The sequence below is a fragment of the Tribolium castaneum genome, chromosome 2 (assembly GCF_031307605.1).
Source record: "Tribolium castaneum strain GA2 chromosome 2, icTriCast1.1, whole genome shotgun sequence".
NCBI lineage: Eukaryota > Metazoa > Arthropoda > Insecta > Coleoptera > Tenebrionidae > Tribolium > Tribolium castaneum.
Genome location: NC_087395.1, coordinates 13,919,878 through 13,946,447, shown reverse-complemented (window position 1 = coordinate 13,946,447; position 26,570 = coordinate 13,919,878). Strand labels below are relative to the sequence as shown.

Below are 26,570 nucleotides of genomic sequence, written 5' to 3'. Positions count from 1 at the left end.
TTCAGGAATCAGGTCACTTTTAATGCCAACTTGTCCTGATGTGTGCTCAAAATTGCGGTTTAGCAAACGTCGATTCAAGTTTTCCACAAGTTGCTCAAGTCTCGCGATTCTAGCGGACTCGGCCGAAACTGGGGGTGAATTTACTGTAGTGGAGACCCCAGGCGCGGACCTTTTCGGCCGTGGCTCATCGTCACTTGAGTCCGAGTCGTCCGAGTCCACATTTCCTCGGTACCTGTGACGCCCCATTGCGAAAATCTCACCAGAAAACTTTTCGCGCCTTTTGAGCCACACCCAAATGAAAATTGACAGCGTGTGGTTGCGTAACTCCTAGAACTCGTCAGAAATCAGAAAAACCAGATAAATTCGGCTAGCACCCGATTGATTTGTTCAATTTCAAATCGTAAAACACAATTTTGTTACGAATGAAACGGTACAGATTCCCAAAACTTCAATTTTTGGCCCTTGCCTTGGCGACCCACAAATTCCTCACAAAATCACCACAATTCACCACTCTCTATCGGAAACGATTATTTGAGCAATATCCTACCGCTGCTCTGTAAATGAAACTCGGAATTCACCCAAAAACTAATTTATTAGCAAATTAGATTCAACAACGACATTGACACTTCCACAGTGTCCTTCCAACTAACTAGGCGTTGCCCGTACGCGCCTCACGCGTCATCATTTCCCGCCAACTTCACCAACAGCGCCCCCTTCACTTAACAATATACGGTTTGATGTTATTATTTAAAACACATATTTAATAAAAAAATATTTTTGATTCGACGGAAGCGCTTACAGAAATCTCTTTAAATAGATCTCTTCATCCAAACAAAGCGCTCTCTTTGGGTCCAGATTTAAGGAATCAAAGAGCATTTCGTTTCCAATCCTTTATTGATATTTGTACACAATTAGTTATTTTTCTTCTTTTTGCTAACGACTTTGGCTTTGGATTTTCCCCTAAACAATAATTTGCATATATTTACAATAACAAAGACTAGAGAAAATATCACAAGAAGAACAAATCCCGCAACATCGAGCAGATTTCTTTGATACCACGTTAAATCCATTCCGGGGTATCTGAGATGTGGCGCGCCCTCGTGCCGGATAACGTATTCAATCCAGTAAAGAGCGTTATCCAAAGGTTTAATCGGCCGATCTTTCATTATAAGTGATCTTTTTTTAATGTTATTGCGGTACCTACAGAAATAATTTTAGCAAAAATTACAAAACAAAAGTTGACTTTTACGTCGGATCGTTTAATACTTTATCCAGAGCTTTCGTCAAAGTTTCCTCTCTTAATTCCGGATAAGGGACTGCGACAGCATAACCGTACGAAACGGCCAGCTCTATGTTCATTTTCTGGTCTGCCATTACGGGAATTCCCACAATTGGGACAGCATGGTACACACTTTCCATGGTACTCAACAAACCTCCATGGCTGATAAAAGCTCGGACGTTAGGGTGGGCTAAAAAAATTCGATAAATTTCATAATTAGTTGTGATAATGACACAAACCGAGGACGTCCGATTGCGGGATCCACTTCATCACTTTAACATTCTTCGGCAATCCGGGAAAATCGTCTCCTTCCCATTTCCACAAAACATTTTCCTTCAATTTGGCGAAAGTTTTAAAAAGCTCCCTGCGTTTCTCTTCGGGAAAGTGCGTACTTTGCACAATCGAGCCCATCGAAAAAAGTATGACACCGTTTTTGGAGTCGTCTAAGAATTTTTGCAAGTCCTGAGGTAGCGCTTTGGGTTCTTCGATGTGGTAGCCCCCGATTTCGACCGCGTTTGGGACCAAAGGAACGGCCTCGTTAGCACTGACGTGCGAATTGATTAAAATAAGACTAGCGTTGTTAACGAAATCGTAGAGGTCTGGCCCTCCTGGCACATATTTTCGGACGAGTTCCCGGTGTTTCGGCAGGTAATTCCACAGGTAATACGCGATCATCGACGTGTCGTAGAAAGTGTTCCTCAGCCGTTGCCAGAAATTCATACGACCGGTGTACTCAACCAGGATGTTGGGGACATAAGAGGGAGGATTGGGGTGCGACAGGAGGAAACTTTCAGGGGCGTAGAGTGGCATTGAAGAGAATAGAATCACCGGCGCTTTGAAATGGTGAGCGACTCCGAGAAGGGCCTCATTCAGGTATTGATAAATAATCACGCCGTCGAATTTTTCGTCCGATTTTAGCAAAGTCTGGACCTCCGTGCTCTGGATTAAGTGCTCGGTAAAGTTGTAACTTATCTCGAAAAGAAATTTGGCTTTCTCCAGCGGATTTGCACTCTCGAATTCAAACATCGAGTTTCGACGTGCTAAATATTTTTTTAAGCATTAATCACAATTCTCGCGCACACTTACTGCAGAAAAATGTTTGCAAGGTTTTGACCGGCACAACATTTAGATTTTTTGTAGGCGTTTGTTCCTCAAACGGGGTAATAAACGTAACTTCGTGTCCCTTCTTTGCAATCTCTTTGAACAGTTTTGAGGCGAGTATGTAGTGACTTTTAGTGGACGTTTGGAAGAGAGCTAAAAATTTGTAACACTCACAACTGTAAAAAAATAAGCTCAAAAACCCGAAAAGTTTTAACAGATGCATCTTGTCGGAAAGTTTCAAGTGACTGAGATCTCACAAACGTCGACTGATTATGCCATATCAAGAACGAGCCAATCAGAAGATAAGCGTGGCAAACAATGAATCAACTAATAACATGTTCGTGTAGTAGCAGGATGGCAACAAAGGTTATTGGCTTAAAGCCTGGGCCTTTTATGCCCAGAAGAAATCCAAAATTTGGGTTAATAAATCAAACAATAAATCAAGGATAAAATTATCTTTATTAACAAACAAATTTCAATTCTTTTTCGTCTTCTTTTTTTGTTTATTTTGCGTCCCCATGAACAATTTTAACAATTGTTTGGTAATAATAAAAACTGATCCTAGTGCTAACCCCACGAAAAATGCGACATCGATTAAATAGCGTTGGTACCAAGCCAAGCCCATTCCAGGGTACCTAAGATGTGGTGCCCCTTCATGTCGGGCGACATACTCTATCCAGTAAATGGCATAATCCAATGGGTGTATGGGTCGATCCTTCATTATTTTCGACCGCTTCAAGGCGTTTGTCTTGTAGCTGAAAACAATTAAAATCTGTAACTTGCAAAATTTTATGTACTTCTACCTTGGATTATTTATAATTTGATCCAGGGCCTGAGATAATTTTTCTTCCGATAATTCTGGATAGGGAACGGCAATGCCAGACCCTGCCTCCACTGCAAATTCAATATTTGCTTTCTGGTCGGTAAAAACCGGAATTCCTAATGTTGGTACCCCGTGGTATATGCTTTCCATGGTACTTAAAAGGCCACCATGGGTGATAAACACTTTTACGTTAGGATGGGCTAAAATTATTATTTTTGTGAAAGTACCAAAAGTAAGGAATGACAGTACCTAAAACATCGGACTGTGGCAACCACTTGACCAATTTGACATTTCTCGGCTTTCCTTCCATTTCTTCACTGTCCCATTTCCACAAAACTTGTTGTTTCAGTTTGGAAAATGCCTGGACCAGTGCTTGCAATTTCTCCTTTGGCATGCTCGAACTTTTCAATAGTGTCCCCATTGAAAATATCACAACTCCCTCCTTGGAACCATCCAAATATTTTTGGAGATCCTCCGGTAGTTTTTTCGCCTCTTCGAGGTGAAAACCACCAATTTCCACAACATTTGGTACTTGAATTGTGGCATCATACGAACTGACGTGCGAGTTGACTAGCACTAAACTGGCATTGTTGAGGAAATCGTACAAGTCGGGCTGTCCTGGTACGTATTTCTTTACCAGCCGTCTGTGCTTTGGTAGTACGACCCATTGGTGGTAAAGGATGGAATAAGCGTCGTAAATGCTGTTGCAAAGTCGTTGCCAAAAGTTCATATGCCCTGTGTAATGTGTCTGGATGTTTGGAACATAAGATGAGGAAGTTGGGTGTCCGAGGAGAAAACTGCTCCATGAGAAAAGGGGCATGGATGACAGAAGTACCACCGGTGCTTTGAAGTGGTGGCCGATGGCCAACAAGCCCTCATTTATAAACTGGGGCAGAATTATTAGATCGAAATGTTCGTTTGACTCTAACAATTTTTGTATCTTCTCATTTCGGAGTAACTCTTCCGTTACAAGAAGCCCAATGTTGTTCACAAAGATCACATTCTCGAAAATTGTCAGCTCGTTGAGTTTAAATAAATGCTTCTTTTGTTCTGAAAATAAAAGCAAAACATTAGATAACTCTGCTAATGCATTAATCAGTTTTTTCGTACTTACCACTCGAAAATTTAAAATATTGAATTTAAAAAAAGGAACAATTCTAAAAGGAGAGGAGTTTTCAATGGTTTTTCTCTAGAAAATAACGACTTACGGTTAAATATTGGTATTATTTCCTCTACACTAATTTCCTTCAAATTTTCCACGGTTTCCTTTTGAGGGAATGGACTAACAAAAGTCACTTCATGTTTCCTTTTCGCCAATTCTTTTACAAGTTTGGAGGCTAAGGTGTGGTGACTGTGGGATGGTGTAGGAAAGATTGCTAAAATTTTGTAACTTTCGGAAGCACATAAAAGAAGGCAAAATAGAAACAATATCCGTATGAACATGTTTAAATAGCTCACAACAGACTGCAGCTGATTACATCATCGACTGAATTTATGAAGTGGCATCAAGGCCACGTGTTCTATTGAAAAGTGCTTGTAACAAATTGGAACGATTTACGAGTACTGGACAGATAACAAGCTAAAGTCTAGGCGATATCTCTTTCTTTATTTATTTCAAATTAAAATAATGAATTAGTTAATTTTTTCTTTGGTCACCTTTTTGTTAAAAATTAGTTTCACAATTAAACGAATTAAAGCCAAAATAAGCAAAAGCGCAATTGTGGCAAAAGCGCCAACATCCAGCAGATTTCTTTGAAACCAGTTCAAGTCCATTCCGGGGTACCTAAGATGGGGGGCTCCTTGGTGGCGGATAACGTATTCAATCCAATAGATGGCGTTATCCAGCGGCTTAATCGGGCGATCTTTCATTATTTTCGATCGCTTTAAGACATTTTCTCTATACCTGGAAGAACCATCACCAATAAAATTGTAGTACTTTTGAATAACGTACTTAGGATTGCTTAAAATTTCATCTAAAGCTGAGGATAATTTTTCTTCGGTCAGTTCTTGTAAAGGTAGCAGAAGGGCATAACCGTACGAAACCGCAATTTCCATGTTGGTTTTCTGGTCCGAGAAAATGGGTATTCCAATTGTTGGTACCCCACGGTAGATACTTTCCATGGTACTTAGTAGTCCGCCATGGGTGACGAAAGCTTTGACATTTGGATGAGCTTAAAATATTTACTTATTACTTTCGGCAAGTTTATAAGAGTGCAGTACCCAAAATGTCCGTTTGTGGCATCCATTTCATCAACTTGACATTTTTTGGTTGTCCTGGAAGTTCCTCCTCTTCCCATTTCCACAAAACATTTTGCTTCAATTTCGAAAACGCCCGAAGAATTGCATCTCTTTTGTCCCGTGGCAAGTCCGAACTTTTCAAATTCGAACCCATGGAAAACACTATAACACCATCTTTGGAACCGTCCAGAAATTTCTGGAGATCCTCCGGCAGTTTTTTGGGTTCTTCTAAATGCATGCCACCCATTTCGACCACATTTGGTATTTGAACTGTGGGTTCATTTGCACTGACGTGCGAATTGACCAACAGAAGACTAGCATTGTTAAGGAGATTGTGTACGTCTGGCTCACCCCGTATATGTTTTTTGATCACTTGGTTATGTTTTGGCAAAATGACCCACTGGTGGTAGAGTATCGAATAAACGTCGTAAATACTGTTACAGAGGCGTTGCCAAAAATTCATATGACCTGAGTATGGAGTCAACAAATTTGGGACATATGACGATGGTGCCGGATGGGTTAGAAAAAATTTGCTCCAAGCGAAAAGGGGCATTGAAGACATTAGGACAAAAGGGGCGTTGAAGTGATGGGCAAGCCCAACCAAACCTTCATTTACAAATTGTGCCAATATTATCAGATCGAAGTGTTCTTGCGACTTTAACAATTTTTGCACATTCTCGTTCCGATAGAACTCTTCCGTTACCGCGTAACCCATATTCGTAAGAAAGTGCACAGTGTGGAAAACACTGTGGTCATTTAATGAGAGTAACTGTTTTTTCCGTTCTGCAAATAAAATATTGGAAATCAGGCTTAACCGAACTTTAATTTCAATATTAAATACCTCGATTCATGCAAGACTGTTAATTTTGGAGTTAGTTACTAATCAGCTAAAATGAGAAGTGTTATTTGTAAACAATTTATGCTTAATTTTGGTACTTACCATTGATTACCGGAATGATACTTTCCAAAGAAATTTCTCTCAAGTTTTTAGTTTGGGTTTTTTTGGGAAACGGGCTGAGGTAAGTGACTTCATGGCCCCTCTTAGCTAATTCTGTTACAAGTTTGGAGGCTAAAGTGCAATGGCTGTGAAATGGTGTTGGAAAAACAGCCAGTATTTTGTAGCCATTGCAAAGGCTTAAAAGTGCACAAAATACTAGTGTTTTAAGGTACATTGTTGCTAACTTGGTCGATCGATTCAAGCTACGAAGTTGAGTTTAATGGTCTAGTTTAAATAGATAAAGAATCAAGGCTAAAGGCGTTAAATCCATTGATATAAAAATTTTGATAACGTTATTTAATGTTTACTTGAATCCATTCTCCAGTCATGAGAGATACGGACTTGTAAAATTGATTTTATTTTGGAACTCACTTTTATCTTAGGTTGCTGATAGGGGAAAGTTTTATTGCTTAATTATCTATAAAGTAAATAATAAAATAATGATAATAAGAAGGAGCGGAATTATTTGGTATGATATTGACGGTTTTATTACCTACTTGTTTTTTTTATCTGATATTACTGTTTTTAGTTTCTTTTTACATATTAGAGCACACAATTTTCGAATAATTAAAAAAATTACATAAACTAAGACTAGAATAAAAGAAATAATGTCGACCATTTCCCTCTGGTACCACTTCAGGTCAAGACTTGCTGATCTAAGGTATGGAGCCCCTCGATGACGAATTACATACTCTATCCAATAAATCGCAGAATCGATGGGTTTCATGGGTTGGTCATGCATTAGTCTTGACATTTTTAAAGCGTTTTGTTTATACCTATGATAATTAAAAATTTTATTTTTTTAAGACGTTACATTACTTACTTCGGTTCATTTAGAACTTTCTGTAAGGCCTCATGCAAATTGTCTTCAGTTATGTTTTTTATAAGAACCTTAACGGCATATCCCCTTTTGGCAGCAGTTTCCAAATTGTTTTCTTGGTCGGCAAAACAAGGAATTCCAACTACAGGCACTCCAAAATAAACCGCTTCAATTAAGCTTGAGACACCTCCGTGTGTTATAAAAGCTCGGATATTTGGGTGTGCTAGAAGTGATAATAATAGTATAGTCAACTTCACAAAATTGAACATTCACCCAACACATCCTGCTGAGGCAGCCACTGAAACGTTTTAAGGTTTTTGGGAGTGTTTTTCAACTCGGTTTCAAATTTCCAAATAACGTTTTGTTTAAGTTTCGAAAAAACATTAATGAATAATTTGTGCATTTTGGGATCCAAGTCTTTACTCCTCAAGCCTGAACCCATCGAAACCAAGATAACTCCGTTTTTCGCAGTATTGAGGTAATTTTTCAGGTCTTCAGGTAACTTGTTTGGTGTTTCGACGTGATAACCACCTATATTTTTAACTGCAGGCAAATGTGGAACAGCGTCATGAATGGTACTATGACTGTTACTGAGCACAAGACTGACATTATACATTACTTGGTCTAGATTAACTTCAGTTTTGAAATACTTTTTGAACAACTGGTTTTGTTTCGATAGATAAATCGTTGATCTCACCAGTTCCAAAAAATTTCTCACGAGGAAATTATGTAACTTGTCCCAAAAAGTGTCAAGTTTGGTTTCCAGACTGTGTGTATCTAAGACATATGATGATGGGGCAGGGGCTCCAATTAAGTGGTTACTTCGGAAACCAAGTCTGACTGGAGACAAAATGATAACAGGGGCGTTGAAATGGTGCCCCATTCCGATAATAGCTTCGTTGAAATATTGCTCTATGATTACCACATCGTACCGCCGACTCGAATTCAACAAATTTTGTACTTGCTTGCTTTTTAGCATAAGTTCAGTCATCTCAAGCCCTAGACTAAAATCGTACAATGTTCTCCCAATGGTTCCTTTCTTCATTAAACTAAGATGTTCAATCCTAACTTCTATAAGTAATTAATTAGAGACTATTATCCTTTGTAATGATTGCAAACTTTTCATTCGTTCCGTTAAATCTCCTACGAAGATAAATTCATAGTTTATCTCCGAGTCGTTGTTCGCAAAAGGTGACACAAATGTGACTTTATGGTTGTGATTTGCCAATTCCTTAACTAGGCGGAACATTAAATTGTAGAAATTAAATGAAGGAAACGGGAAAATCATCAAAATTTTTGCACAATGTATTCCAGACACGCAGCACAGAAACAGCAATTGTAGCTTCATTTTGGCCAGTGAAAACTTGTTAAAACCACCTTGGCGTAAAATTTTAATAACAACCATTTTAGTACTATAATCATGATTATTACTGGCTTGATGGGCCGTAAATGCAAATTCACACCAATTTTCCCAACTTATTTTACGTAAAACTTTTTGAAACTACTTTTCAATATTTTTTACTGTTGCTGAAGTTCATTGTCATATTTTTCAATGTAGTTATGCAAAAAATATTGGCAATGGGAAGGCAAGTTCGAGAGAAATCTACGTAGCTTCTTAGCTAAAGACAAAGACCACGATTTTTTGTTATTAAATGCCAGAACAAATTTGACTAAAGGGAAAATATTTTGAATCATTTTAAAATTGAAATGTTCCTAGCGTCTAGAGAGATTCTGATGATTTTTTCTTAGCAGGAGAGAACCATGTACTGCTTATGTTTTTGTCAGCAAGGAATTTTGGTACTAATGAGACTGAAGGAAAGAATATCATATTTTTATTACAGAAGACCAGGATGGTGTCTTTACTGAATTACATCTTACTTTCCGTACTGTTGATGTACTACTTAGTGACTTCATTTTACTTAAAAATATGAAAAAAAGAAGTGAATTAAATGAAGCATGAAATACTGCTCTTGTGGTTAGTTATTTTTCAAACTTTAAAAACTTGTTTGGGGAAAAATTGGGAACAGTTCTTTCTTATTAGAGTTAAAGTTATTTTTCTCAAATCTATTGCAAAAATTAGATTAAATACATCGAGATTTTTTGTGATGTTTTTAAATTAATTTCTTTTCTTGTCCTTCTTTACAATTATTAATTTTTGTTTGTATACTAACTGAAATAAGTTTCGAATGACAATAAAAATCGTAATAAAAAGCACAGCAGCAACCACCATTAGGAAAAAGATTATGTCAACCATTTCCCTTTGGTACCACGCAAGGTCGAGACCAGGCGACCTAAGATATGGAGCTCCTCGGTGACGAATTATATATTCTATCCAGTAAATAGCGGAATCAATGGGTTTCATGGGTTGATCGTGCATCAGTTTTGACATTTTTATAGCATTTTGTTTGTACCTATGGTGTTAAATATTCTGTTACTTGTTTTTTATTTTTATTCGTTCTTACTTTGGTTCATTTAGTATTTCTTGTAAGGCTTTATATAAATTATCTTCTGTTATGTCTTTCATGTCGACTCTTATACCATACCCCCTTGTCACAGCCACGGCCATATTGCTTTCTTGGTCGGCGAAAGACGGCAGACCTACTACCGGAACTCCAAAATAAACAGCTTCGATTAAGCTTGAAAGGCCTCCATGTGTTATAAATGCCCGAACATTGGGATGTGCTTAAGATTTTAATAATAATAATAATTTAGCAAAACCCAGCTTTACCTAAAACATCCTGCTGTGGTAGCCACTGAAATGTTTTCACATTTTTGGGAATATTCTCTAAATCACTTTCAAATTTCCAAACAACGTCTTCCTTAAGTTTTGAGAAGACGTTAATGAACAGTTTGTGTATTTTCGGATCCATGTCTTTGCTCTTCATACTCGATCCCATTGAAAATAAAATGACACCATTTCTGGCATTATCGAGGTAATTTTTCAGATTTTCAGGAAGTCCGTTTGGTGATTTCACGTGATAACCACCGATGTTTATCACTGCAGGAACATATGGCACGGCATTGTAGACAGTACTATGACTATTGCTTAACATAAGGCTGACATTGTACATGATCGTGTCTAGATCAACTTCAGTTTTAAAATATTTTTGAAATAACTGGTTTTGTTTGGGCAAATGCATTGTTGTTCTTAGAAATTCCAAAAAATTGCTCATGATAAAATTGTTCAGCCTGTCCCAGAACGTGTCGAGTTGGGTTTGGACACTGAAAGCATCCAACACGTAGGACGAAGGAGCCGGAGCTCCAACGAGATGGTAAAATCGGAAATTGAGTCCAGAGGGAGCCAGCACGACCACTGGGGCATTAAAGTGGTACCCCATCCCAATAGCAGCTTCGTTGAAACTGTGCTCAACAATCACCAAATCGTAATGTCGCGCAGAGTTTAACAATCTTTGTACTTCACAATTTTTTAACACAGCCTCGGTTTGTTTAAGCCCCCGGTCAAAATCATTCAATGTTCTCTCAATAGTGCCCTTATTTTTAAAGTCGACAAGTTTTTTCCAAAATCCTACGAGTCTATAAATAAAACTTAAAAAATTAATCGGTTCTAAACCTTTCATTTGATCGAATGATTCTTGCACGAATATAAATTCATAATTTTTTTCCAAGTCATTGTTAGGAAACTGCGAAATGAACGTAACCTGGTGTTGTCGGTCAGCTAGCTCCTTAACCAAACGAAAAATTAAGTTGAAAAAATTGTATGAGGGAAACGGTTGGATCATTAAAATGTTGGCGCTGTGTATCCCCGACACACATAACAAGAATACGAACTGCAACTTCATCCTAACGAAAGAAATAAACCAAAACGAATGAATGTATGGTTGACTTTTATTTGCTTAGTTGCATAAAATTGTGATATGTGATAATAAACACATACAATTTAAATATTAATGGTGCCCTTGTTGCTTATCACAATTGGTACTAAATGTGCTAGAAGTTAGTTAATTTTCTTCTCCAAAGTCGTCGGTTTCTTGCCGGATTTTCTCCCACAGATCACTTTCCTAATTGTTAGGTAAACAGCCGCCAATATTGCCGTCACACAAGCGGTAAGAAAGGCAATAACGTCAATCATCTCCCTCTGGTACCACCTCAGATCAAGTCCTGCTGACCTCAAATGTGGAGCCCCCTTGTGCCGAATCACGTATTCGATCCAATAAACAGCTAAATCCAGGGGTTTGAGGGGCTGATCATGCATCAGTTTGGAACGCTTTTGTACATTTTTCTTGTACCTGTAAAAACTTTAGTTATCAAACTTCCCTGTTGGTACTTGAGGAGTACTTTGAATTATTTATTACTTCTTGCAATGTTTCATAAAACGCATTTTCTGTAATTTCGTTCAAAGAGACTTTAGCAGCGTAACCGTGGCTAGTAGCTCTAGCAATGTTGGTGTTTTGGTCTGCATGCATGGGAAGACCGACCACTGGAACCCCAAAATAAACACACTCAAGCATAGTTGAGGAGCCTCCTTGTGTTATCATAGCGCGGACATTTGGATGGGCTTTAACGAGGAAACAGGAAAAATGTTAAATTTTGTAGTTGGGTTTACCTAAAATGTCTTGCTGGGGAAACCAATTGACTGTTTTTACATTTCTGGACGCATTAGGCAAAGTACCTTCATATTTCCAAATTACGTTCTGTTTCATTCTCGAAAACGCCCCCAAAATTGATTTGAGAGCTTCCGGTTTTAAATAACTGCTTTTTGTTAAAGTCCCTAATGAGAATAAAATAACGCCATGTTTGGCACTATCAAGATAGTTCTGTAGGTCTGTAGGGAGGGCTTTAGGGGCCCGAATGTGATAACCCCCAATGTAAATACTCGCCGGCGTTTGTACGAAAGTGTTGTGAACGCTAGCGTGAGCGTTACACAGCATTAAACTAACGTTATACAGATGAGACCCACTGCCGATATATTTCAGTGCCAAGTTGTGCTGTTTGGGCAACTGGATAAATTCCCGAAGCAAATCTATAACAATATTAGTGACCAAGTTTTCGGTCCTTTGCCAAAAATTCATTTGGACGGGGAAAGACGAGAAGTCGTTTGGAACATAAGACGAAATCGAAGGTCTCGCAAAAAATAAATTCGTTCTGAACGTTTCTCCAACTGGTGATAGATAAATAACCGGGGCGTTGAAACGTCGCCCGAGCTGGTTCATAGCTTCGTTGAGAAAATACTGAACTATTACTAAATCAAACTTTTTGGTCGAGTTTAACAATTTTTGGAATTGTTTATCTCTCAGTACGTGTTCCGTGGTCCAAAAGGACGCATCAAATGCGTTCAGGGTTCGGGCGATTGCCCCCGAATTCACGTAATTGACGCGATTCACCATCACCTCTAAAATTTACAAAAATTACTATTTTTGGAAACCGGTTTCATTACGTTCCAGTTTTTTCGACAAGTCAATATTGATTGTTTCCAAATTTTCTAACTCGACAATGGAGGGATACGGATTAATAAAAGTTACTTCGTGTTTGCGACTGACTAATTCTTCGACCAAGCGAAAAATTTGGTTGAAGTAGTTATACGTTGGCACGGTCGAAACCATTAAAATTTTCTCACTGTGGACACCACACACCAGCCAGAAAATGACCGCTAGTGAGCTCATTGTGTCGAAGCAACTGTTCAATTTTCAAGTGTGGTTACAAATTTAAACAACAATTTCGTTAATTTTAAATATCACTTTATAAAGAAATGGGCCGTAAAAATTGTTATCATGTTATTGACGTTGCATTAAATAAGTAAACAACGTCACAATGTCCTGTTTTGAATTTTTAATTTGGCGTTTTTTGAAGGCGAGTCGCGAGGTTATTGTAAATTTAACAATTTTTTTTCAGATTCTTTGGGCGACTCTTGGTGAGTTACGATGTTTTAACTTACTTCGGGTTATTCAGTATCTCGTTTAGAGCGCTGGAAAACTTTTCCTCCGTCAATTCGGCTAAAGGCACTTCGATTGCATAGCCATTACTCACAGCTGCCGCAATGTTGCTTTTCTGATCGCCGAAAACAGGGATACCAATTATGGGAATCCCGTAATAAACCGCCTCAATTGTGCTCAGCAGACCGCCATGAGTGACAAAAGCTCGAATATTGGGATGCCCTTAATAAAAAATACATAAACCATTCACAGCCACATTTTCGCCTCACCTATGATGTCTTGCTGAGGCAACCAGTTCATAATCCTCACATTTTCCGGAGCTTCCGGCAAATCGGCCTCGAATTTCCACAAGACTTTCTGTCTGATTTTCGAGAATGAATTTAGGATTGCTTTCCTCACGTTCAAAGTCAAATCTTTGCTTTTTAAATTGGATCCCATCGAAAACAAAACGACGCCTTCAGAGGCATTATTGAGGTAATTTTGTATGTCTTGCGGGGGCTGTTTGGGGGGCAAGATGTGGTAGCCCCCTATTTCGACCATATTGGGGGTGTGCGGGATCGCATCGTTAACACTCGGGTGCGAAGTTGTTAACATTAAACTAATATTGTGTAATAAAACGTTAAGGTTGATACCAGTTTTGAAATATTTGTCGAACAGTTTTCTGTGAACTGGTAGGTAGATAAATTCTCTCAAAACAGCGTCAAGATTATTCGAAATAAAATTTTGAAGTCGTTGCCAGAAACTCATCCGTTTTGTGAAAGTCCCCATGAGATCGGGCACATAAGAGGAGGGACTAGGGTTTGCAAACAAATAATTCGTCTTTTTGCTTGCTGGTATGGGCTCTAGTAAAATTACTGGGCAGTTGAAATGATGTGCAATCCCTAGTAAGGCTTCATTTAGGAAATGTTCTAAAATGACAACATCGAACGTTTCGCCTGAGTTTAATAGTTTCTGTACATTTGTATTGTTTAGCGCATATTCAGTCGTTCCGCCTCCCAACACACAGTTTTCCTGCACATTTGACAGTAGGGTTTTGGGACTATTGAATAGACTTTTCTTGAATTCTAGAAACACAAATACAAAATATTTTTTCATGAGTTTTAAAATTTTACCGTTGACCCACGGAATCGTATCTTCAAGTGAGACTTCCTTGAGGTTCTTTACCAACGTTTTTTGGGGATAAGGACTCATGAGAGTCACATGGTGCTCCCTATCGGCTAGTTCTTTAGCCAAACGGAACGCCAAAATGTAGTGACTGTGGGCAGGCATTGACGAAATTACTAAAATTTTCGAACTTTCGACATTGTTGTGCAAAACACTGAGAAACAACAGCAACGAGAGGAACTTCATGGTCACCAACACTCTAAATATAGACTGATGTTAGATTAACTGTTAATTTGGATTTTGAAGTGAGATATTTAAACAAAATCAAAATTACATGAGATAACTTTATCACGTTACAACTTTTCACGTGCTTCAGACTGTTATCACCAACTTAGGAATAATGATTTTTAAACAAATATCCGCCAAGATTATTATTATTTATTTAAAACATTCTACATTCATGAGATCTCAAATTAATTTAGTTTTTGTTTAACTGGCGACCTTCCACAGAACATCCACCCCAACATCGTTTTTAAAATAAATAAAATTGATCCAAGGAAGAGCAACACAACTCCGAGCAAAAACCCGATAATATCGATCATTTCCCTTTGGTACCACTTTAAATTAAGAGCGTCGGTCCTAAGATGTGGGGCCCCACCATGTCTGATCACATGTTCGATCCAAAAAACGGCCTCATCGAGTGCTTTTACAGGCCTATCGTGCATAATTTGGGATAATTTTTGGGCATTTTTCCGATACCTACAATAAAGTAACGCAACATTTTTCGAAATATTTTACCATTACTTCGTACTTCGGGTTGTTTAAAATTTCATTCAAAGCTTTGGACAACTTTTCTTCCGTAAGCTCGGTAAACGGCAAATTGATACAGTAACCGCGCTTTGCCACCGTAGCTATGTTGCTTTTCTGGTCACCAAAAATCGGAATTCCTATCATAGGGACCCCAAAATAGACAGTTTCGACGACACTTAACATCCCACCGTGGGTTATAAAAGCCCTAACGTTTGGGTGCGCTAGGACTTCCTGCTGTGGCAACCACTCCATAATTTTAACATTTTCCGGAAGATTGTCCAACTGTTTCTCGAATTTCCACAAGACCTTTTGCTTGATCTTGGAGAAGGCGTTCAAAAATGCGTCCCTTATTTCCGGTTTCAAATCCGAGCTTTTTAAATTGGTGCCTAAAGCGAACAGAATCACTCCGTTTTTCGCATCGTCTAGAAAATTTTGCAAATCGGTTGGTAGTTCTTTCAGTGGACCGACATGAAATCCCCCAATGTTGATAATATTGGGCACTTGAGGCACAGCCTTGTATAAACTAACGTGTGAGTTTCCCAAAATCAAACTGACGTTATACACAATATCGTCCAATTCTACGTCTGAATTGAAGTATTTTTTGAAAAGTTTCCTGTGTTCAGGCATGAAGTACTGCTCTCTCTGGAAATCGATGTAATTGCTTAAGAGAAAATTATGCATCCTGTCCCAGAAATTTTTATATGTTGTTGACGGCTTCATTACGACGTTCCAGACGTAGGACGAAGGCGCAGGATTTGCAACAAAGTGATTGAGCAAATTTGTTGTCCCAAAACCCGACATTAGGATAATAGGGGCACCAAATCGGTGCCCAATGCCAAGCAAAGCCTCCGAAGTGAACTGTTCAATGATGAAAGCATCAAAAGTCTCGTTAGAATTGATCAAACTTTGTACGTTTTTATTTTCAAGAATTTGGGTTGTAGCTCCCAGACCTGCCCTATAGATAAGATCTAAATTATCAAGCGGGCCTTTATCGGCCATGTTAAACAAAATCTTTTTTATTTCTGAAATATATATTTTTTTATTTTTGGAATATTTATTTTTGCTCACCTTCAAACGAATCTATCACTTCCAAAATTTGGATATCTCGGTAATTCTTAATTGGAGTTTTCTGGGGGAAGGGGCTAATGACCGTGACTTGGTGCCCCCCATCGGCGAATTCTTTAGCCAAGCGAAAAATGAGGAAAAAGTGGCTGGGGGACGGCATGGGGCACATGAACAAGAGCTTGTAGCTTTGGGCCCCCCATAAGACGCAACACAATACGAGCAGGAACTTCATTTTGCAAATTTGTTCAAACGACTAAAGATCATGCTTTGTATCGTCGCAAAGACATTAACCGGAGTTGTTAAGTGATAACCTTAGCATTTTTGCACTTTTTATAATTGCCTTAGTGATTGCTGTGCATTTTTATTGTTCATTGGGAAAGAATAAAACACATAAATCAAAGGTGGAATCTTTTATTTGTTTTTCTTCGTCTTGGACACTTTGACCGGTTTTTTTCCGCAACACAGTCCAAGAATTTTCTTAATAATTAGATAAAAAATAACAAACAATACTACAGTGACTAGAGTCAAGAACAGGAATATGTCGATCATTTCCCTCTGGTACCACTTGAGATCAAGGCCCGCGGACCTCAGGTGTGGTGCTCCTTTATGACGTATGACGTGTTCAATCCAGTAGATTGCGGAATCAATGGGTTTCAGTGGCTGATCTTGCATTAATTTCGAACGCTGTTTGATATTTTCCCGGTACCTGGAATCAAATTTTTGGTTTTGTTTTGCAAAATTTGAAACTTACTTTGGATTATTGAGGATTTTGTTCAAAGCCCAGGAAAGCTTCTCTTCTGATAGTTCTTTCAACGGCACAGGAACAGCATAACCCTTGCTTGCAGCAGCAGCAATGTTGGACTCCTGGTCCCCGAAAACGGGAATACCAATGATTGGGACACCATGGTAGACCGCTTCGATGGTACTCAATAGACCACCGTGTGAAATAAACGCGACAACGTTCTGGTGCGCTACCAAAGAAACTTGTAAATTTGTGAGGGTCCACAAATGCTAGATACCTAGAATATCTTGCTGCGGCAGCCATTTCATTATTTTCACATTTTTGGGGGCGCCTTCCAATTCGGTCTCAAATTTCCACAACACCTTTTGCTTAATCTTCGAAAACGCCTTCAGAATGCCGTCCCTAACGTCTTGTTTCAAGTCCTTGCTTTTCAAGTTTGAACCCATCGAGAATAAGATAACGCCTTCCTTGGACTCGTCGAGGAATTTTTGCAAATCATCGGGTAGTTTTTTCGGGGGTTTGACGTGAAAGCCCCCAATTTCGATCATGTTGGGCACGTGGGGGACGGCATCTTGCACGCTAACGTGAGAATTGGTCAAAATAAGGCTGGCATTGAACAACACGTCGTCCAGCTCCACGTCGGATTTTATGTATTTTTTGAAAATTTTTCGCTGGATTGGCATCATGATGGCCTCCCTCATGCCGTCAAATACGGCGTTTGCGATCAAGTTCGTGGTCCGTTGCCAGAAACTCATGTGGTTGGTGAAGCCAGCCATGACGTTGGGGACGTAAGAGGAAGGGGATGGATTAGCGACGAAGTGATTAGTGAACGAATTAGCAGCCCCAGGGGATAGCACAACAAGAGGTGCTTTGAAGTGATGGGCTAGGCCGAAGTGGGCTTCGTTTAGGAAATGCGCCGTTATGACCAAATCGAAAGTTTCACCGGAGTTTAAAAGTTGTTGGACATTTTTGTTAATTAACGTGCGCTCGGTTAAGTCCGAACACATCGTTAGAAGAAAATTTATATTCGCGACGAATCCCATGTTATTCATTCCGAATAAATTTTTCTTCAATTCTTGAAACAGAAATTAGTGATTGATCACTAAAATGTGGCACTAACCTTCGATATATTCCACATGTTCCTCCACAGATATGTCTCTATAATTTTTAATTGGGGTTTTCTGGGGGTAGGGGTTTATAACAGTGACCTGGTGGCCACGATCCGCCAATTCCTTAGCCAGGCGAAAGCTCAAAGAAAAATGACTATAGGCCGGCATTGGAGCATTGACCAAAATTTTGGCACTTTGGGCACTCCATACTATTGACAGTAAAAATAAAGCAGTGAAAAAACGCGTCATTGCGAATCAAGTTTTATTTTTACACTGGCCATGACTGAATTACTACGAGATATAATAACCTTGATGATGTTTGTGTTATTATCGCACAATTCAGGCTAGTTCATCGCAGATAAGTGACTGTGGGTAAAGGTGGAGTGTAAGAAAAGGCTGACTCATTTTTCCAAAACTATATTTAGTTGCGTTTTTTGGTTTTACTGACTCTCGGTTGTTTGCAACACAAACCAATACAAATTTTGATGATTTTGCAAATTACAACAAGTGTGATAATTGCGACAAGCGCCAGGAACAGGAATATATCGACCATTTCGCGCTGGTACCATTTGAGATCAAGTGCTGCAGACCTAAGATGTGGGGCACCTCCATGCCTGAGCACGTGTTCGACCCAATAAACCGCCGAATCAAGCGGTTTCAGTGGTTGGTCGTTCATCAGTTTCGACCGTTGTTTCACATTTTGGCGGTACCTGGAGCCACTTTTGCAATTTCAGGTTCAAAACACCGGACCACTTACTTAGGATTGTTCAGGATTTCGTTCAAAGCCCATGATAGTTTTTCCTCGGATAGTTCCGGCAAAGGAACACTGACACCATAACCATCAGTCACGGCAGCCGCAATGTTGGCCTTCTGGTCCCCAAAAACAGGAATCCCGATTATGGGGACCCCTCGAGTCACCGTCTCCAGTGTACTTAGCAAACCCCCGTGCGTTATAAACGCCACAACATTTGGGTGGGCTTAAAGCAAACTTACAATTTGAAAATCACTCAAAGTGGCCGTAAATACCTAAAATGTCCTGCTGCGGCAACCATTTCATGATTTTCACGTTCTTGGGGGCGTTGGGAAGGTCCGTTTCAAATTTCCACAAGACTTTTTGCTTGATTTTCGAAAACGATTGCAGAATAGCGTCACGAACTTCCGGTTGCAAGTCCTTGCTTTTCAAATTGGAGCCCATGGAAAACAGGACGACTCCGTCCTTCGACTCGTCGAGAAATTTTTGCAAATCCTCGGGTAATTTTTTGGGGGGGTTTACATGAAAGCCCCCAATTTCGATCACGCCAGGGACGCGTGGAACAGCGTCGTTCACGCTAACGTGCGAGTTGGTCATCATCAGACTCGCGTTGTACAAAACGTCGTCCAGTTCGAGATCCGTTTTTATGTACTTTTTGAACATTTGGCGCTGTCGTGGCATGAAACTCAGCTCTCTGACTAGATCAGTTAAAATGTTGAGGAGGAAATTTTGGAGGCGTTCCCAGAAAGTCATGTGTTTGGAGAACGTTCCTATGAGATTTGGGATGTAAGAGGATGGTAACGGGTTTCCTAAGACGTGGTTGTTTAGTCTGCTGAGGCCAAAGGGTGAGATTAGGACGAAAGGGGCTTTGAAGTGGTGGGCGATCCCGACCTCAGCGTCGTTCAGGAAATGCTCCATTATGACGAGATCGAAAGTTTCGCCTGATTTTAAGAGATCTTGGACGCGTTTGTTCTGGAAGGTGTTTTCGGTCAAATCAATACCCATACCATAGATGGCATGCAAGTTATCGTACGGTCCCAAGGTGTTAAACTTAAATAATTGTTTCTTCAATTCTGAAATTAATTTTTTAATGGATGAAAAAAATAATAAAAACTTACCTTCGATAAATTCCACGTTTTCTTCAACTGAAACATCTTTGTAGTTTTTGATGGGTGTTTTTTGGGGGTAGGGATTTATCACAGTCATTTGATGCCCTCGATCAGCTAGTTCTTTCGCCAGACGGAAGCCCAGAGAAAAGTGGCTGTGTGCGGGCATGGGGAAGATCACCAGAATTTTTGCAGATTCGATGTTCCATATTAAAATTGTAAACAAAAATAGAGAGGACAACACACGCGTCATTCTATCGTGAACTGTGGCTTCAATACTGACTATGATAACTAGTGAGTTATGACATGAGGACTCCAATTGCGGTAATTATATATAGTTTAGAGTGATTATCTTATTTGTATATTAGCATGAGATGACAGAATTTTGTAATTGAGTATCTGCCGTACGGCACGAATTTTGATAATTTCGGAGGGACATTAGTAACTATTTATCAATACTAAAAATACTTAACCTTGTTAGAAATGTTGGAACACTTGAGATAAAAAACCAATTGTAATTTCATTAAAACAAACCATGAAAATTGTGCGAAATTTTTATTAGAAAATCACAAAAATCTTTCCTCAATTATTTTTCTTAATGCTCTGAATTGTCCGTTTTTTACCACAGCACCTTTCAAACATTGTTTTAAAAATTAGGCATATAATTACACCCAACGTTGCTGCAACAAGGCCAAGAAACGCAAAAATATCCATCATCTCCCTTTGGTACCATGCTAAATCAAGGGCAGCTGACCGTAAATGGGGGGCTCCTTGATGCCTTATCACGTGTTCCACCCAATAAATTGCAGCATCGATGGGTTTCAAGGGCTGATCTTGCATTATTTTCGACCGCTGTTTGGCATTTTCCCGATATCTGTAAAAAAATTACACGATTTGTTTCAAATTAAAAAAACTTACTTTGGGTTGTTCAATATTTCGTCCAAAGCCCATGATAATTTAGCCTCGTTTAGTTCGAACAAGTCGATACTGACAGCATAACCGTTGGCTACGGCCGCCGCAATGTTACTTGGTTGGTCCCCAAAAACTGGAATTCCGATAATTGGGACTCCATGGTAGACAGTTTCGATGGTACTTAGCAGACCACCGTGCGAAATAAACGCCACAATATTCGGATGTGCTAGAAAACTTTGCAAAAGACATATTTTCCAATTCTGTTTTTTTACCAAGCGCGTCTTGCTGTGGCACCCAGTTCACAATTTTAACATTCTCTGGACAATCATCGAACTCGACCTCAAACTTCCACAAAACTTTTTGCTTGATTTTCGAAAAGGCGGCCAAAATCCCGGACCTCACCTCCGGTTTCAAATCCCGGCTTTTGAGATTTGACCCCATCGAGAACAAGATTGCGCCCTCCTTGGCCCCATCGAGAAATTGTTGTAAATCCCCGGGTAATTTTTTAGGTGGGTCCACGTGATATCCCCCAATTTCAACCATGTTTGGTTGGTGGGGAACGGCATCGGTCACGCTAGCGTGTGAATTAGTGAACACTAAACTCACATTGCCCAGCGTCTCGTCCAGTTCAACGTCTTGAGACACGTGTTGTTTGAAAATAGCGCAATGGCGAGGCATTAAGATAAATTCCTTCATGAGATTGCTCAAAAGTCCGATGTACCAGTTGTGGAGTCGTTGCCAGAAGTTCATGTGTTTGTTATAAGGGCTCAGGACGTGAGGCACATACGAAGCGGGGGTCGGGTTAACGAAGAGATTGTTGTTAACACCGCTGACGGCATTAGGGGCCGTTAGAACGACCGGGATTTTGAAATAATGGCCGAGGCCGATAATAGCGTCGTTGAAAAAATATTCCGCAATTAGGAGATCAAACGTCTCGCCCGAACGTAGCAATTTTTGGACGTTTACGTGTCCAAGTGTTCGGTTAGTTAACTCGGCACCAAGTCCTATCAGGAAATTTATATTTCCAAAGAGGCTCATCGAGTTTCTCGAAAATAGACTTTTCTTAAACGCTGGAAAAATACAATAGCTAGTTTTTTGTGCAAAGTAACTAACCTTGGATAAATTCTATATGGTCCTCAACTGACACATCTCTAAAATTTTTAATTGGCGTTTTTTGGGGGTATGGGTTAATTATAGTGACTTGGTGTCCTCTCTCAGCTAATTCTTTTGCAATTCGCAGCCCTAACGAGTAGTGACTGTGTGCAGGCATTTGGTATACCATTAGTATTTTTGCACATTGGATTTTGCATAATAAACCTACAAAAATGACTAGAAATGTGATAAAGTGCTTCATTGCCTCACAAAAATTGACTGTGGGTATTTATTTTTATCAATAGCTTTTAGCAACAAACTAATGGATAGATTAGATGGGAGCAGTTGATAGAAATGTGCAAGTAATCTTCTGTGTCATAATATAAACACAGATTGTGCAATGTTACGTCTTTACTTTTAAGAGGTTTGTAGGATACTTGAATGGTAAAATTGCAATTTAATTGCTTGTTTATTTGTTTGAACCCTCATTGTAATTGACTATGTTTATATTCATTCTGAAGCAATGTATTTTATCGCCAGTAGTTATTAGAATTTTTACTTGCATAAACACAAACACATAAATAATTTGTTGCTAACTTTTGTTCGTATATAATTTATTTCATGTAAACTCAAGACAATATACAAGAAAGTCTATAGAGTTTATTAGCCTTTTTAATTAAAAACGCTTCACATTTGTTACCAAATTATATTTGATTTTTAGATACGTATTCATAAAAAAAAATATTATATATTTTTTATTATATATCTACATTGTTTTATTATATATATTTTATGTTGTGTTTATTATCCAATAGATCGACTTAAAATCTACAATTAAAAATATTTCTATTATGCACAAGGTGTTGTGCATACTATCGGTTATAAGTTAATAAATAAATTTTTTACTAAGTCCTCGAGTGAGGTAGTGTTGTAAAAATGGCGGTGTAATACAGAAAATGAGCCGCTGAATTCACTAGAATAAACGGTTTTGCTCTACGACTTTTAGTTTTTGAGTTATAAATTTTCTAATAAATAATTCGGCGCATCCACCATTTTTCAAGATTATAAATAAATTTTTTACTAAGTCCTCGAGTGAGGTAGTGTTGTAAAAATGGCGGTGTAATACAGAAAATGAGCCGCTGAATTCGTTAGAACAAACGGTTTTTCTCTAGGACTTTTAGTTTTTGAGTTATAAATTTTTTAATAAATAATTCCACCATTTTTCAAGTTAATAAATAAATTTTTTACTAAATTCTTGAGTGAGGTAGTGTTGTAAAAATGACGGTGTAATACAGAAAATGAGCCGCTGAATTCACTAGAATAAACCGTTTTGCTCTACGACTTTTAGTTTTTGAGTTATAAATTTTTTAATAAATAATTTGGCACATCCCAATTTTTCAAGTTAATAAATAATTTTTTTACCAAGTCCTCTAGTGAGGTAGTGTTGTAAAAATGGCGGTGTAACACAAAAAATGAGCCGCTGAATTCACTAGAATAAACTGTTTTGCTCTACGACTTTTAGTTTTTGAGTTATAAATTTTTTAATAAATAATTAGGCGCATCCACCATTTTTCAAGTTAATAAATTTTTTACTAAGTCCTCGAGTGAGGTAGTGTTGTAAAAATGGCGGTGTAATACAGAAAATGAGCCGCTGAATTCACTAGAACAAACGGTTTTGCTCTACGACTTTTAGTTTTTGAGTTATAAATTTTCTAATAAATAATTCGGCGCATCCACCATTTTTCAAGTTTATAAATAAATTTTTTACTAAGTCCTCGAGTGAGGTAGTGTTGTAAAAATGGCGGTGTAATACAGAAAATGAGCCGCTAAATTCATTAGAACAAACGGTTTTGCTCTACGACTTTTAGTTTTTGAGTTATAAATTTTTTAATAAATAATTAGGCGCATCCACCATTTTTCAAGTTAATAAATAAATTTTTTACTAAGTCCTCGAGTGAGGTAGTGTTGTAAAAATGTCGGTGTAATTCAGAAAATGAGCCGCTGAATTCACTAGAATAAACCGTTTTGCTCTACGACTTTTAGTTCTTGAGTTATAATTTTTTTAATAAATAATTTGGCACATCCCAATTTTTCAAGTTAATAAATAATTTTTTTACTAAGTCCTCTAGTGAGGTAGTGTTGTAAAAATAGCGGTATAACACAGAAAATGAGCCGCTGAATTCACTAGAACAAACGGTTTTGCTCTACGACTTTTAGTTTTTGAGTTATAAATTTTTTAATAAATAATTCGGCACATCCCAATTTTTCTAGTTAATAAATAATTTTTTTACTAAGTCCTCGAGTGAGGTAGTGTTGTAAAAGTGGCGGTGTAATACAGAAAATGAGCCGCTGGATTCACTAGAACAAACGCTTTTGCTCTACGACTTTTAGTTTTCCAGTTATAAATTTTTTAATAAATAATTAAAAGTCTCACTGATATACGCATCTTATAATTGTAGGTGATGATAAAATTAAACAACATAAATAAAAAAAATATTTTTATTGCACAAAAAACAATAAAAATTGCATAACATTATTTATCTATTTTATTGATTCTTCTTCTTCTTGCTGACGTCCTTTTTGTTTTTACAAAACACAAATTTGAGCATTTTTGTAATAATGACGAGAGTTACTGTCAGTACGAGACATGTGACCACAATTAGGAAAACGCCAACATCAATCATTTCCCTTTGGTACCATTTCAAATCAACTCCACTTGACCTTAAATGAGGAGCTCCCTTATGACGAATCACGTGTTCCACCCAGTATATGGCAGTCTCAACAGGTGTTAGTGGTTGGTCGTGCATTAACTTCGATCTTTGTTTGACAACATTTTTGTATCTATAAAAAATAATGACATATTTACGAAACTGCAAAAACGGGAATTTTTACTTTTGATTTGTTAGTACTTCATTCAAAGCTCGAGTTAGTGTTTCTTCCGACAAATCATCCAACTGAATTGCCACAGCATACCCATCATGCTCGGCTGTTGCAATGTTGTATTTCTGATCCCCGAAGACAGGAATACCAATTATGGGGACTCCATGGTAGACGGCTTCCACGGTACTTAGGAAACCACCATGGCTGATAAAAAGTCGAATATTTGGGTGTGCTAAAAATTCAAGTTATTTTTTAATTGGATATAGAAGAAAAACAACCTAAAACATCCTGTTGTGGCACCCATTTCATAATTTTCACATTGTTTGGCAGATTGGGTAAATCGCTTTCAAATTTCCACAACACTTTTTGCTTGATTTTCGAAAATGATTTCAAAATTCCGTCACGCACTTCCGGCTTCAAGTCCTGACTTTTCAAATTCGAGCCCATTGAGAATAAAATAAAACCATCAGAAGCCTCGTCAAGGAACTTTTGTAAATCTTCCGGTAGTTTTTTGGGGGGATTTACGTGAAAACCTCCAATTTCGATAATACCTGGTACGTGAGGGACAGCGTCCGAGACACTGACGTGTGAGTTGGTCAGCATCAAGCTCGTATTGTAAATAATGCTATCCAAGTCAGTGTCGTTCGTTATGTATTTATGGAAGAGTGCCCTTTGCTGTGGTAGGTGATACATGTGGAGATACATTATATATAATATATAATATATAATATATAATATATAATATATAATATATAATATATAATATATAATATATAATATATAATATATAATATATAATATATAATATATAATATATAATATATATATTTACTATGTAGTTATAGTCCTTCGTAGTTTCGACTTTTAATTTTACAGAATATTAATTCTGGGCTGAAAAATGTACTACAAAGCTCGAAAAAGCCATAACATTATTTTTTAGACTCACTTTAGTGATTTTTCGGCCTTCTTAAAAAACAATCCAAAAAAGCATAAATGTAATTTTTTATTCAAAAAAAATTAGCTAAACCTACCAAAAAAGTCAAAATCTGCAAAATAATATCCTGTTGCACTGAATTTGCTGATTTTCAACCTGATTTAGAACACTTTTGTTTAGCAACAAAACCTGAATTCTTAACTCAAAAAAGTGCTTACATGTGGAGATCTTGTGTATTATATTTTTAAAAGAAATCTTTCAACTAAATACATAGTAACATTCTCAAAAGATTATAATTACCTATTTGTGTATTAAGAGCACAAAGTAGTACATTGTCGATTGAGAGATTTTGTGAAAATATCTTAAATTTTCAAGTCAAATTAATAAAAAATCCACGAAATATCTTTATCTTTCTCTCTTATTAACGCAACAAATAGCCTGAAAATGGCACAAAATGTAATATTTTAGAAAAACGATTGTTTTTCGACTTATTTTAGATCAAATTTTGTAAACTAATAGTGTATCTCATGACTGTAAAGCACGGTACATCGTTTTTGAACCAAGTTTAGTAATTTTTCACATCACCTTAGCTAAACCTCAGAAAATAGAATTTTTCACTAAAAACGAAAATGCATAAGCATTCAAAAACAGTAAACGTAACGCTAATTTTATTATAATTTAGTAATTTTTTGGTTTATCTTTGATGAAGGTCAAAATCTAATTCTAGCCATAAATCCCAATAACAGTGATTATAAGAAAATTCTAAAGTAATAATAAATACTAATAAATCTAACGCAAAAATTATTTTCACTAAATTTTGTTATTTTTCTACGTATTTCAAAAGAAATAATTGAGTGTATGACTAAAATACTTTCTAAAGTGTTTGAAAATTATAAAAATTGTAACAGTATTGGTG

General features: G+C 37.7%; 10 protein-coding genes across 11 annotated transcripts; all 10 read right to left on the bottom strand.

The window, feature by feature from the left end:
* Positions 1-875: 875 nt before the first annotated feature.
* LOC661172 (UDP-glycosyltransferase UGT5-like) lies at positions 876-2,650 on the bottom strand. The gene is made up of 4 exons (XM_967351.4): positions 2,366-2,650; positions 1,519-2,319; positions 1,250-1,469; positions 876-1,200 (listed from the first exon to the last, which is right to left on the bottom strand). Exons 1-4 carry the CDS (start codon positions 2,601-2,603, stop codon positions 912-914), a joined length of 1,548 nt encoding a protein of 515 aa, XP_972444.2. The 5' UTR covers positions 2,604-2,650; the 3' UTR covers positions 876-911.
* Positions 2,651-2,820: 170 nt separating this feature from the next.
* On the bottom strand, positions 2,821-4,755 carry LOC661117 (UDP-glycosyltransferase UGT5-like). Its single transcript, XM_008199362.3, has 4 exons — positions 4,412-4,755; positions 3,453-4,253; positions 3,184-3,403; positions 2,821-3,135 (listed from the first exon to the last, which is right to left on the bottom strand). Exons 1-4 carry the CDS (start codon positions 4,644-4,646, stop codon positions 2,856-2,858), a joined length of 1,536 nt encoding a protein of 511 aa, XP_008197584.2. The 5' UTR covers positions 4,647-4,755; the 3' UTR covers positions 2,821-2,855.
* Positions 4,756-4,788: 33 nt separating this feature from the next.
* LOC661068 (UDP-glycosyltransferase UGT5-like) lies at positions 4,789-6,675 on the bottom strand. 2 transcript variants are annotated; one of them, XM_008199363.3, is made up of 5 exons: positions 6,382-6,484; positions 6,283-6,328; positions 5,424-6,224; positions 5,155-5,374; positions 4,789-5,106 (listed from the first exon to the last, which is right to left on the bottom strand). In XM_008199363.3, exons 2-5 carry the CDS (start codon positions 6,290-6,292, stop codon positions 4,836-4,838), a joined length of 1,302 nt encoding a protein of 433 aa, XP_008197585.2. In that variant the 5' UTR covers positions 6,293-6,328; positions 6,382-6,484; the 3' UTR covers positions 4,789-4,835. The 2 variants fall into 2 exon arrangements, with proteins under 2 accessions (XP_008197585.2, XP_972349.3); XM_967256.5 differs by lacking the exon at positions 6,283-6,328 and having other exon boundaries at positions 6,382-6,675.
* A 225-nt stretch (positions 6,676-6,900) lies between these two features.
* On the bottom strand, positions 6,901-8,669 carry LOC661008 (UDP-glycosyltransferase UGT5-like). Its single transcript, XM_015983354.2, has 4 exons — positions 8,378-8,669; positions 7,532-8,329; positions 7,262-7,481; positions 6,901-7,214 (listed from the first exon to the last, which is right to left on the bottom strand). The coding sequence occupies exons 1-4, from the start codon at positions 8,661-8,663 to the stop codon at positions 6,932-6,934; spliced, it is 1,587 nt and encodes a 528-aa protein (XP_015838840.2). The 5' UTR covers positions 8,664-8,669; the 3' UTR covers positions 6,901-6,931.
* Positions 8,670-9,307: 638 nt separating this feature from the next.
* On the bottom strand, positions 9,308-11,072 carry LOC660953 (UDP-glycosyltransferase UGT5-like). The gene is made up of 4 exons (XM_015983290.2): positions 10,830-11,072; positions 9,987-10,784; positions 9,721-9,940; positions 9,308-9,669 (listed from the first exon to the last, which is right to left on the bottom strand). The coding sequence occupies exons 1-4, from the start codon at positions 11,056-11,058 to the stop codon at positions 9,375-9,377; spliced, it is 1,542 nt and encodes a 513-aa protein (XP_015838776.1). The 5' UTR covers positions 11,059-11,072; the 3' UTR covers positions 9,308-9,374.
* Positions 11,073-11,086: 14 nt separating this feature from the next.
* On the bottom strand, positions 11,087-14,587 carry LOC100142486 (UDP-glycosyltransferase UGT5). The gene is made up of 7 exons (XM_015983289.2): positions 14,262-14,587; positions 13,419-14,213; positions 13,152-13,371; positions 12,654-12,892; positions 11,823-12,608; positions 11,555-11,774; positions 11,087-11,505 (listed from the first exon to the last, which is right to left on the bottom strand). The coding sequence occupies exons 1-7, from the start codon at positions 14,497-14,499 to the stop codon at positions 11,214-11,216; spliced, it is 2,790 nt and encodes a 929-aa protein (XP_015838775.2). The 5' UTR covers positions 14,500-14,587; the 3' UTR covers positions 11,087-11,213.
* An 89-nt stretch (positions 14,588-14,676) lies between these two features.
* On the bottom strand, positions 14,677-16,402 carry LOC660846 (UDP-glycosyltransferase UGT5). The gene is made up of 3 exons (XM_008199364.3): positions 16,132-16,402; positions 15,065-16,085; positions 14,677-15,012 (listed from the first exon to the last, which is right to left on the bottom strand). Exons 1-3 carry the CDS (start codon positions 16,358-16,360, stop codon positions 14,727-14,729), a joined length of 1,536 nt encoding a protein of 511 aa, XP_008197586.2. The 5' UTR covers positions 16,361-16,402; the 3' UTR covers positions 14,677-14,726.
* A 121-nt stretch (positions 16,403-16,523) lies between these two features.
* LOC660678 (uncharacterized) lies at positions 16,524-22,146 on the bottom strand. The gene is made up of 8 exons (XM_008199367.3): positions 21,862-22,146; positions 21,021-21,818; positions 20,755-20,974; positions 20,425-20,710; positions 17,991-18,234; positions 17,148-17,945; positions 16,880-17,099; positions 16,524-16,834 (listed from the first exon to the last, which is right to left on the bottom strand). The coding sequence occupies exons 1-8, from the start codon at positions 22,100-22,102 to the stop codon at positions 16,540-16,542; spliced, it is 3,102 nt and encodes a 1,033-aa protein (XP_008197589.2). The 5' UTR covers positions 22,103-22,146; the 3' UTR covers positions 16,524-16,539.
* LOC660739 (UDP-glycosyltransferase UGT5-like) lies at positions 18,381-20,176 on the bottom strand. Its single transcript, XM_008199366.3, has 4 exons — positions 19,849-20,176; positions 19,006-19,803; positions 18,737-18,956; positions 18,381-18,689 (listed from the first exon to the last, which is right to left on the bottom strand). The coding sequence occupies exons 1-4, from the start codon at positions 20,087-20,089 to the stop codon at positions 18,401-18,403; spliced, it is 1,548 nt and encodes a 515-aa protein (XP_008197588.1). The 5' UTR covers positions 20,090-20,176; the 3' UTR covers positions 18,381-18,400.
* Positions 22,147-24,325: 2,179 nt separating the features above from the next.
* Positions 24,326-25,666, bottom strand: LOC660621 (UDP-glycosyltransferase UGT5). The gene is made up of 3 exons (XM_008199312.3): positions 24,999-25,666; positions 24,733-24,952; positions 24,326-24,681 (listed from the first exon to the last, which is right to left on the bottom strand). The coding sequence occupies exons 1-3, from the start codon at positions 25,423-25,425 to the stop codon at positions 24,387-24,389; spliced, it is 942 nt and encodes a 313-aa protein (XP_008197534.1). The 5' UTR covers positions 25,426-25,666; the 3' UTR covers positions 24,326-24,386.
* Positions 25,667-26,570: the final 904 nt, after the last annotated feature.

What these genes read in the sequence shown, in the direction of transcription:
- LOC661172 (XM_967351.4), bottom strand. Translation starts at nt 2,603, where the DNA reads ATGCATCTGTTAAAACTTTTCGGGTTTTTGAGCTTATTTTTTTACAGT. An exon ending in CTTGCAAACATTTTTCTGCA is followed by an intron (nt 2,320 to 2,365) that starts GTAAGTGTGCGC and finishes AAAAATATTTAG; the next exon opens with CACGTCGAAACTCGATGTTT. An exon ending in CCCGCAATCGGACGTCCTCG is followed by an intron (nt 1,470 to 1,518) that starts GTTTGTGTCATT and finishes GAATTTTTTTAG; the next exon opens with CCCACCCTAACGTCCGAGCT.
- LOC660739 (XM_008199366.3), bottom strand. Translation starts at nt 20,089, where the DNA reads ATGACGCGTGTGTTGTCCTCTCTATTTTTGTTTACAATTTTAATATGG. An exon ending in GCCGCAGCAGGACATTTTAG is followed by an intron (nt 18,957 to 19,005) that starts GTATTTACGGCC and finishes GTTTGCTTTAAG; the next exon opens with CCCACCCAAATGTTGTGGCG. An exon ending in GAAATCCTGAACAATCCTAA is followed by an intron (nt 18,690 to 18,736) that starts GTAAGTGGTCCG and finishes AAGTGGCTCCAG; the next exon opens with GTACCGCCAAAATGTGAAAC.
- LOC661008 (XM_015983354.2), bottom strand. Translation starts at nt 8,663, where the DNA reads ATGGTTGTTATTAAAATTTTACGCCAAGGTGGTTTTAACAAGTTTTCA. An exon ending in TTTAACGGAACGAATGAAAA is followed by an intron (nt 8,330 to 8,377) that starts GTTTGCAATCAT and finishes AATTACTTATAG; the next exon opens with AAGTTAGGATTGAACATCTT. An exon ending in GCCTCAGCAGGATGTGTTGG is followed by an intron (nt 7,482 to 7,531) that starts GTGAATGTTCAA and finishes TATCACTTCTAG; the next exon opens with CACACCCAAATATCCGAGCT.
- LOC660678 (XM_008199367.3), bottom strand. Translation starts at nt 22,102, where the DNA reads ATGAAGCACTTTATCACATTTCTAGTCATTTTTGTAGGTTTATTATGC. An exon ending in CCATATAGAATTTATCCAAG is followed by an intron (nt 21,819 to 21,861) that starts GTTAGTTACTTT and finishes GTATTTTTCCAG; the next exon opens with CGTTTAAGAAAAGTCTATTT. An exon ending in GCCGCAGCAAGATATTCTAG is followed by an intron (nt 17,100 to 17,147) that starts GTATCTAGCATT and finishes TTTCTTTGGTAG; the next exon opens with CGCACCAGAACGTTGTCGCG.
- LOC660953 (XM_015983290.2), bottom strand. Translation starts at nt 11,058, where the DNA reads ATGAAGTTGCAGTTCGTATTCTTGTTATGTGTGTCGGGGATACACAGC. An exon ending in ACCACAGCAGGATGTTTTAG is followed by an intron (nt 9,941 to 9,986) that starts GTAAAGCTGGGT and finishes TAAAATCTTAAG; the next exon opens with CACATCCCAATGTTCGGGCA. An exon ending in GAAATACTAAATGAACCAAA is followed by an intron (nt 9,670 to 9,720) that starts GTAAGAACGAAT and finishes TTAACACCATAG; the next exon opens with GTACAAACAAAATGCTATAA.
- LOC661117 (XM_008199362.3), bottom strand. Translation starts at nt 4,646, where the DNA reads ATGTTCATACGGATATTGTTTCTATTTTGCCTTCTTTTATGTGCTTCC. An exon ending in AATAATACCAATATTTAACC is followed by an intron (nt 4,254 to 4,411) that starts GTAAGTCGTTAT and finishes TTTTATTTTCAG; the next exon opens with AACAAAAGAAGCATTTATTT. An exon ending in GCCACAGTCCGATGTTTTAG is followed by an intron (nt 3,404 to 3,452) that starts GTACTGTCATTC and finishes TAATAATTTTAG; the next exon opens with CCCATCCTAACGTAAAAGTG.
- LOC100142486 (XM_015983289.2), bottom strand. Translation starts at nt 14,499, where the DNA reads ATGAAGTTCCTCTCGTTGCTGTTGTTTCTCAGTGTTTTGCACAACAAT. An exon ending in TCCCCAGCAAGACATTTTAG is followed by an intron (nt 11,775 to 11,822) that starts GTAAACCCAACT and finishes TCCTCGTTAAAG; the next exon opens with CCCATCCAAATGTCCGCGCT. An exon ending in GAAGTAATAAATAATTCAAA is followed by an intron (nt 11,506 to 11,554) that starts GTACTCCTCAAG and finishes AAGTTTTTACAG; the next exon opens with GTACAAGAAAAATGTACAAA.
- LOC660621 (XM_008199312.3), bottom strand. Translation starts at nt 25,425, where the DNA reads ATGTATCTCCACATGTATCACCTACCACAGCAAAGGGCACTCTTCCAT. An exon ending in GCCACAACAGGATGTTTTAG is followed by an intron (nt 24,953 to 24,998) that starts GTTGTTTTTCTT and finishes TTGAATTTTTAG; the next exon opens with CACACCCAAATATTCGACTT. An exon ending in GAAGTACTAACAAATCAAAA is followed by an intron (nt 24,682 to 24,732) that starts GTAAAAATTCCC and finishes TATTTTTTATAG; the next exon opens with ATACAAAAATGTTGTCAAAC.
- LOC661068 (XM_967256.5), bottom strand. Translation starts at nt 6,613, where the DNA reads ATGTACCTTAAAACACTAGTATTTTGTGCACTTTTAAGCCTTTGCAAT. An exon ending in GCCACAAACGGACATTTTGG is followed by an intron (nt 5,375 to 5,423) that starts GTACTGCACTCT and finishes AAATATTTTAAG; the next exon opens with CTCATCCAAATGTCAAAGCT. An exon ending in GAAATTTTAAGCAATCCTAA is followed by an intron (nt 5,107 to 5,154) that starts GTACGTTATTCA and finishes TGGTTCTTCCAG; the next exon opens with GTATAGAGAAAATGTCTTAA.
- LOC660846 (XM_008199364.3), bottom strand. Translation starts at nt 16,360, where the DNA reads ATGAAGTTCCTGCTCGTATTGTGTTGCGTCTTATGGGGGGCCCAAAGC. An exon ending in AGTGATAGATTCGTTTGAAG is followed by an intron (nt 16,086 to 16,131) that starts GTGAGCAAAAAT and finishes TATATATTTCAG; the next exon opens with AAATAAAAAAGATTTTGTTT. An exon ending in GAAATTTTAAACAACCCGAA is followed by an intron (nt 15,013 to 15,064) that starts GTACGAAGTAAT and finishes ACTTTATTGTAG; the next exon opens with GTATCGGAAAAATGCCCAAA.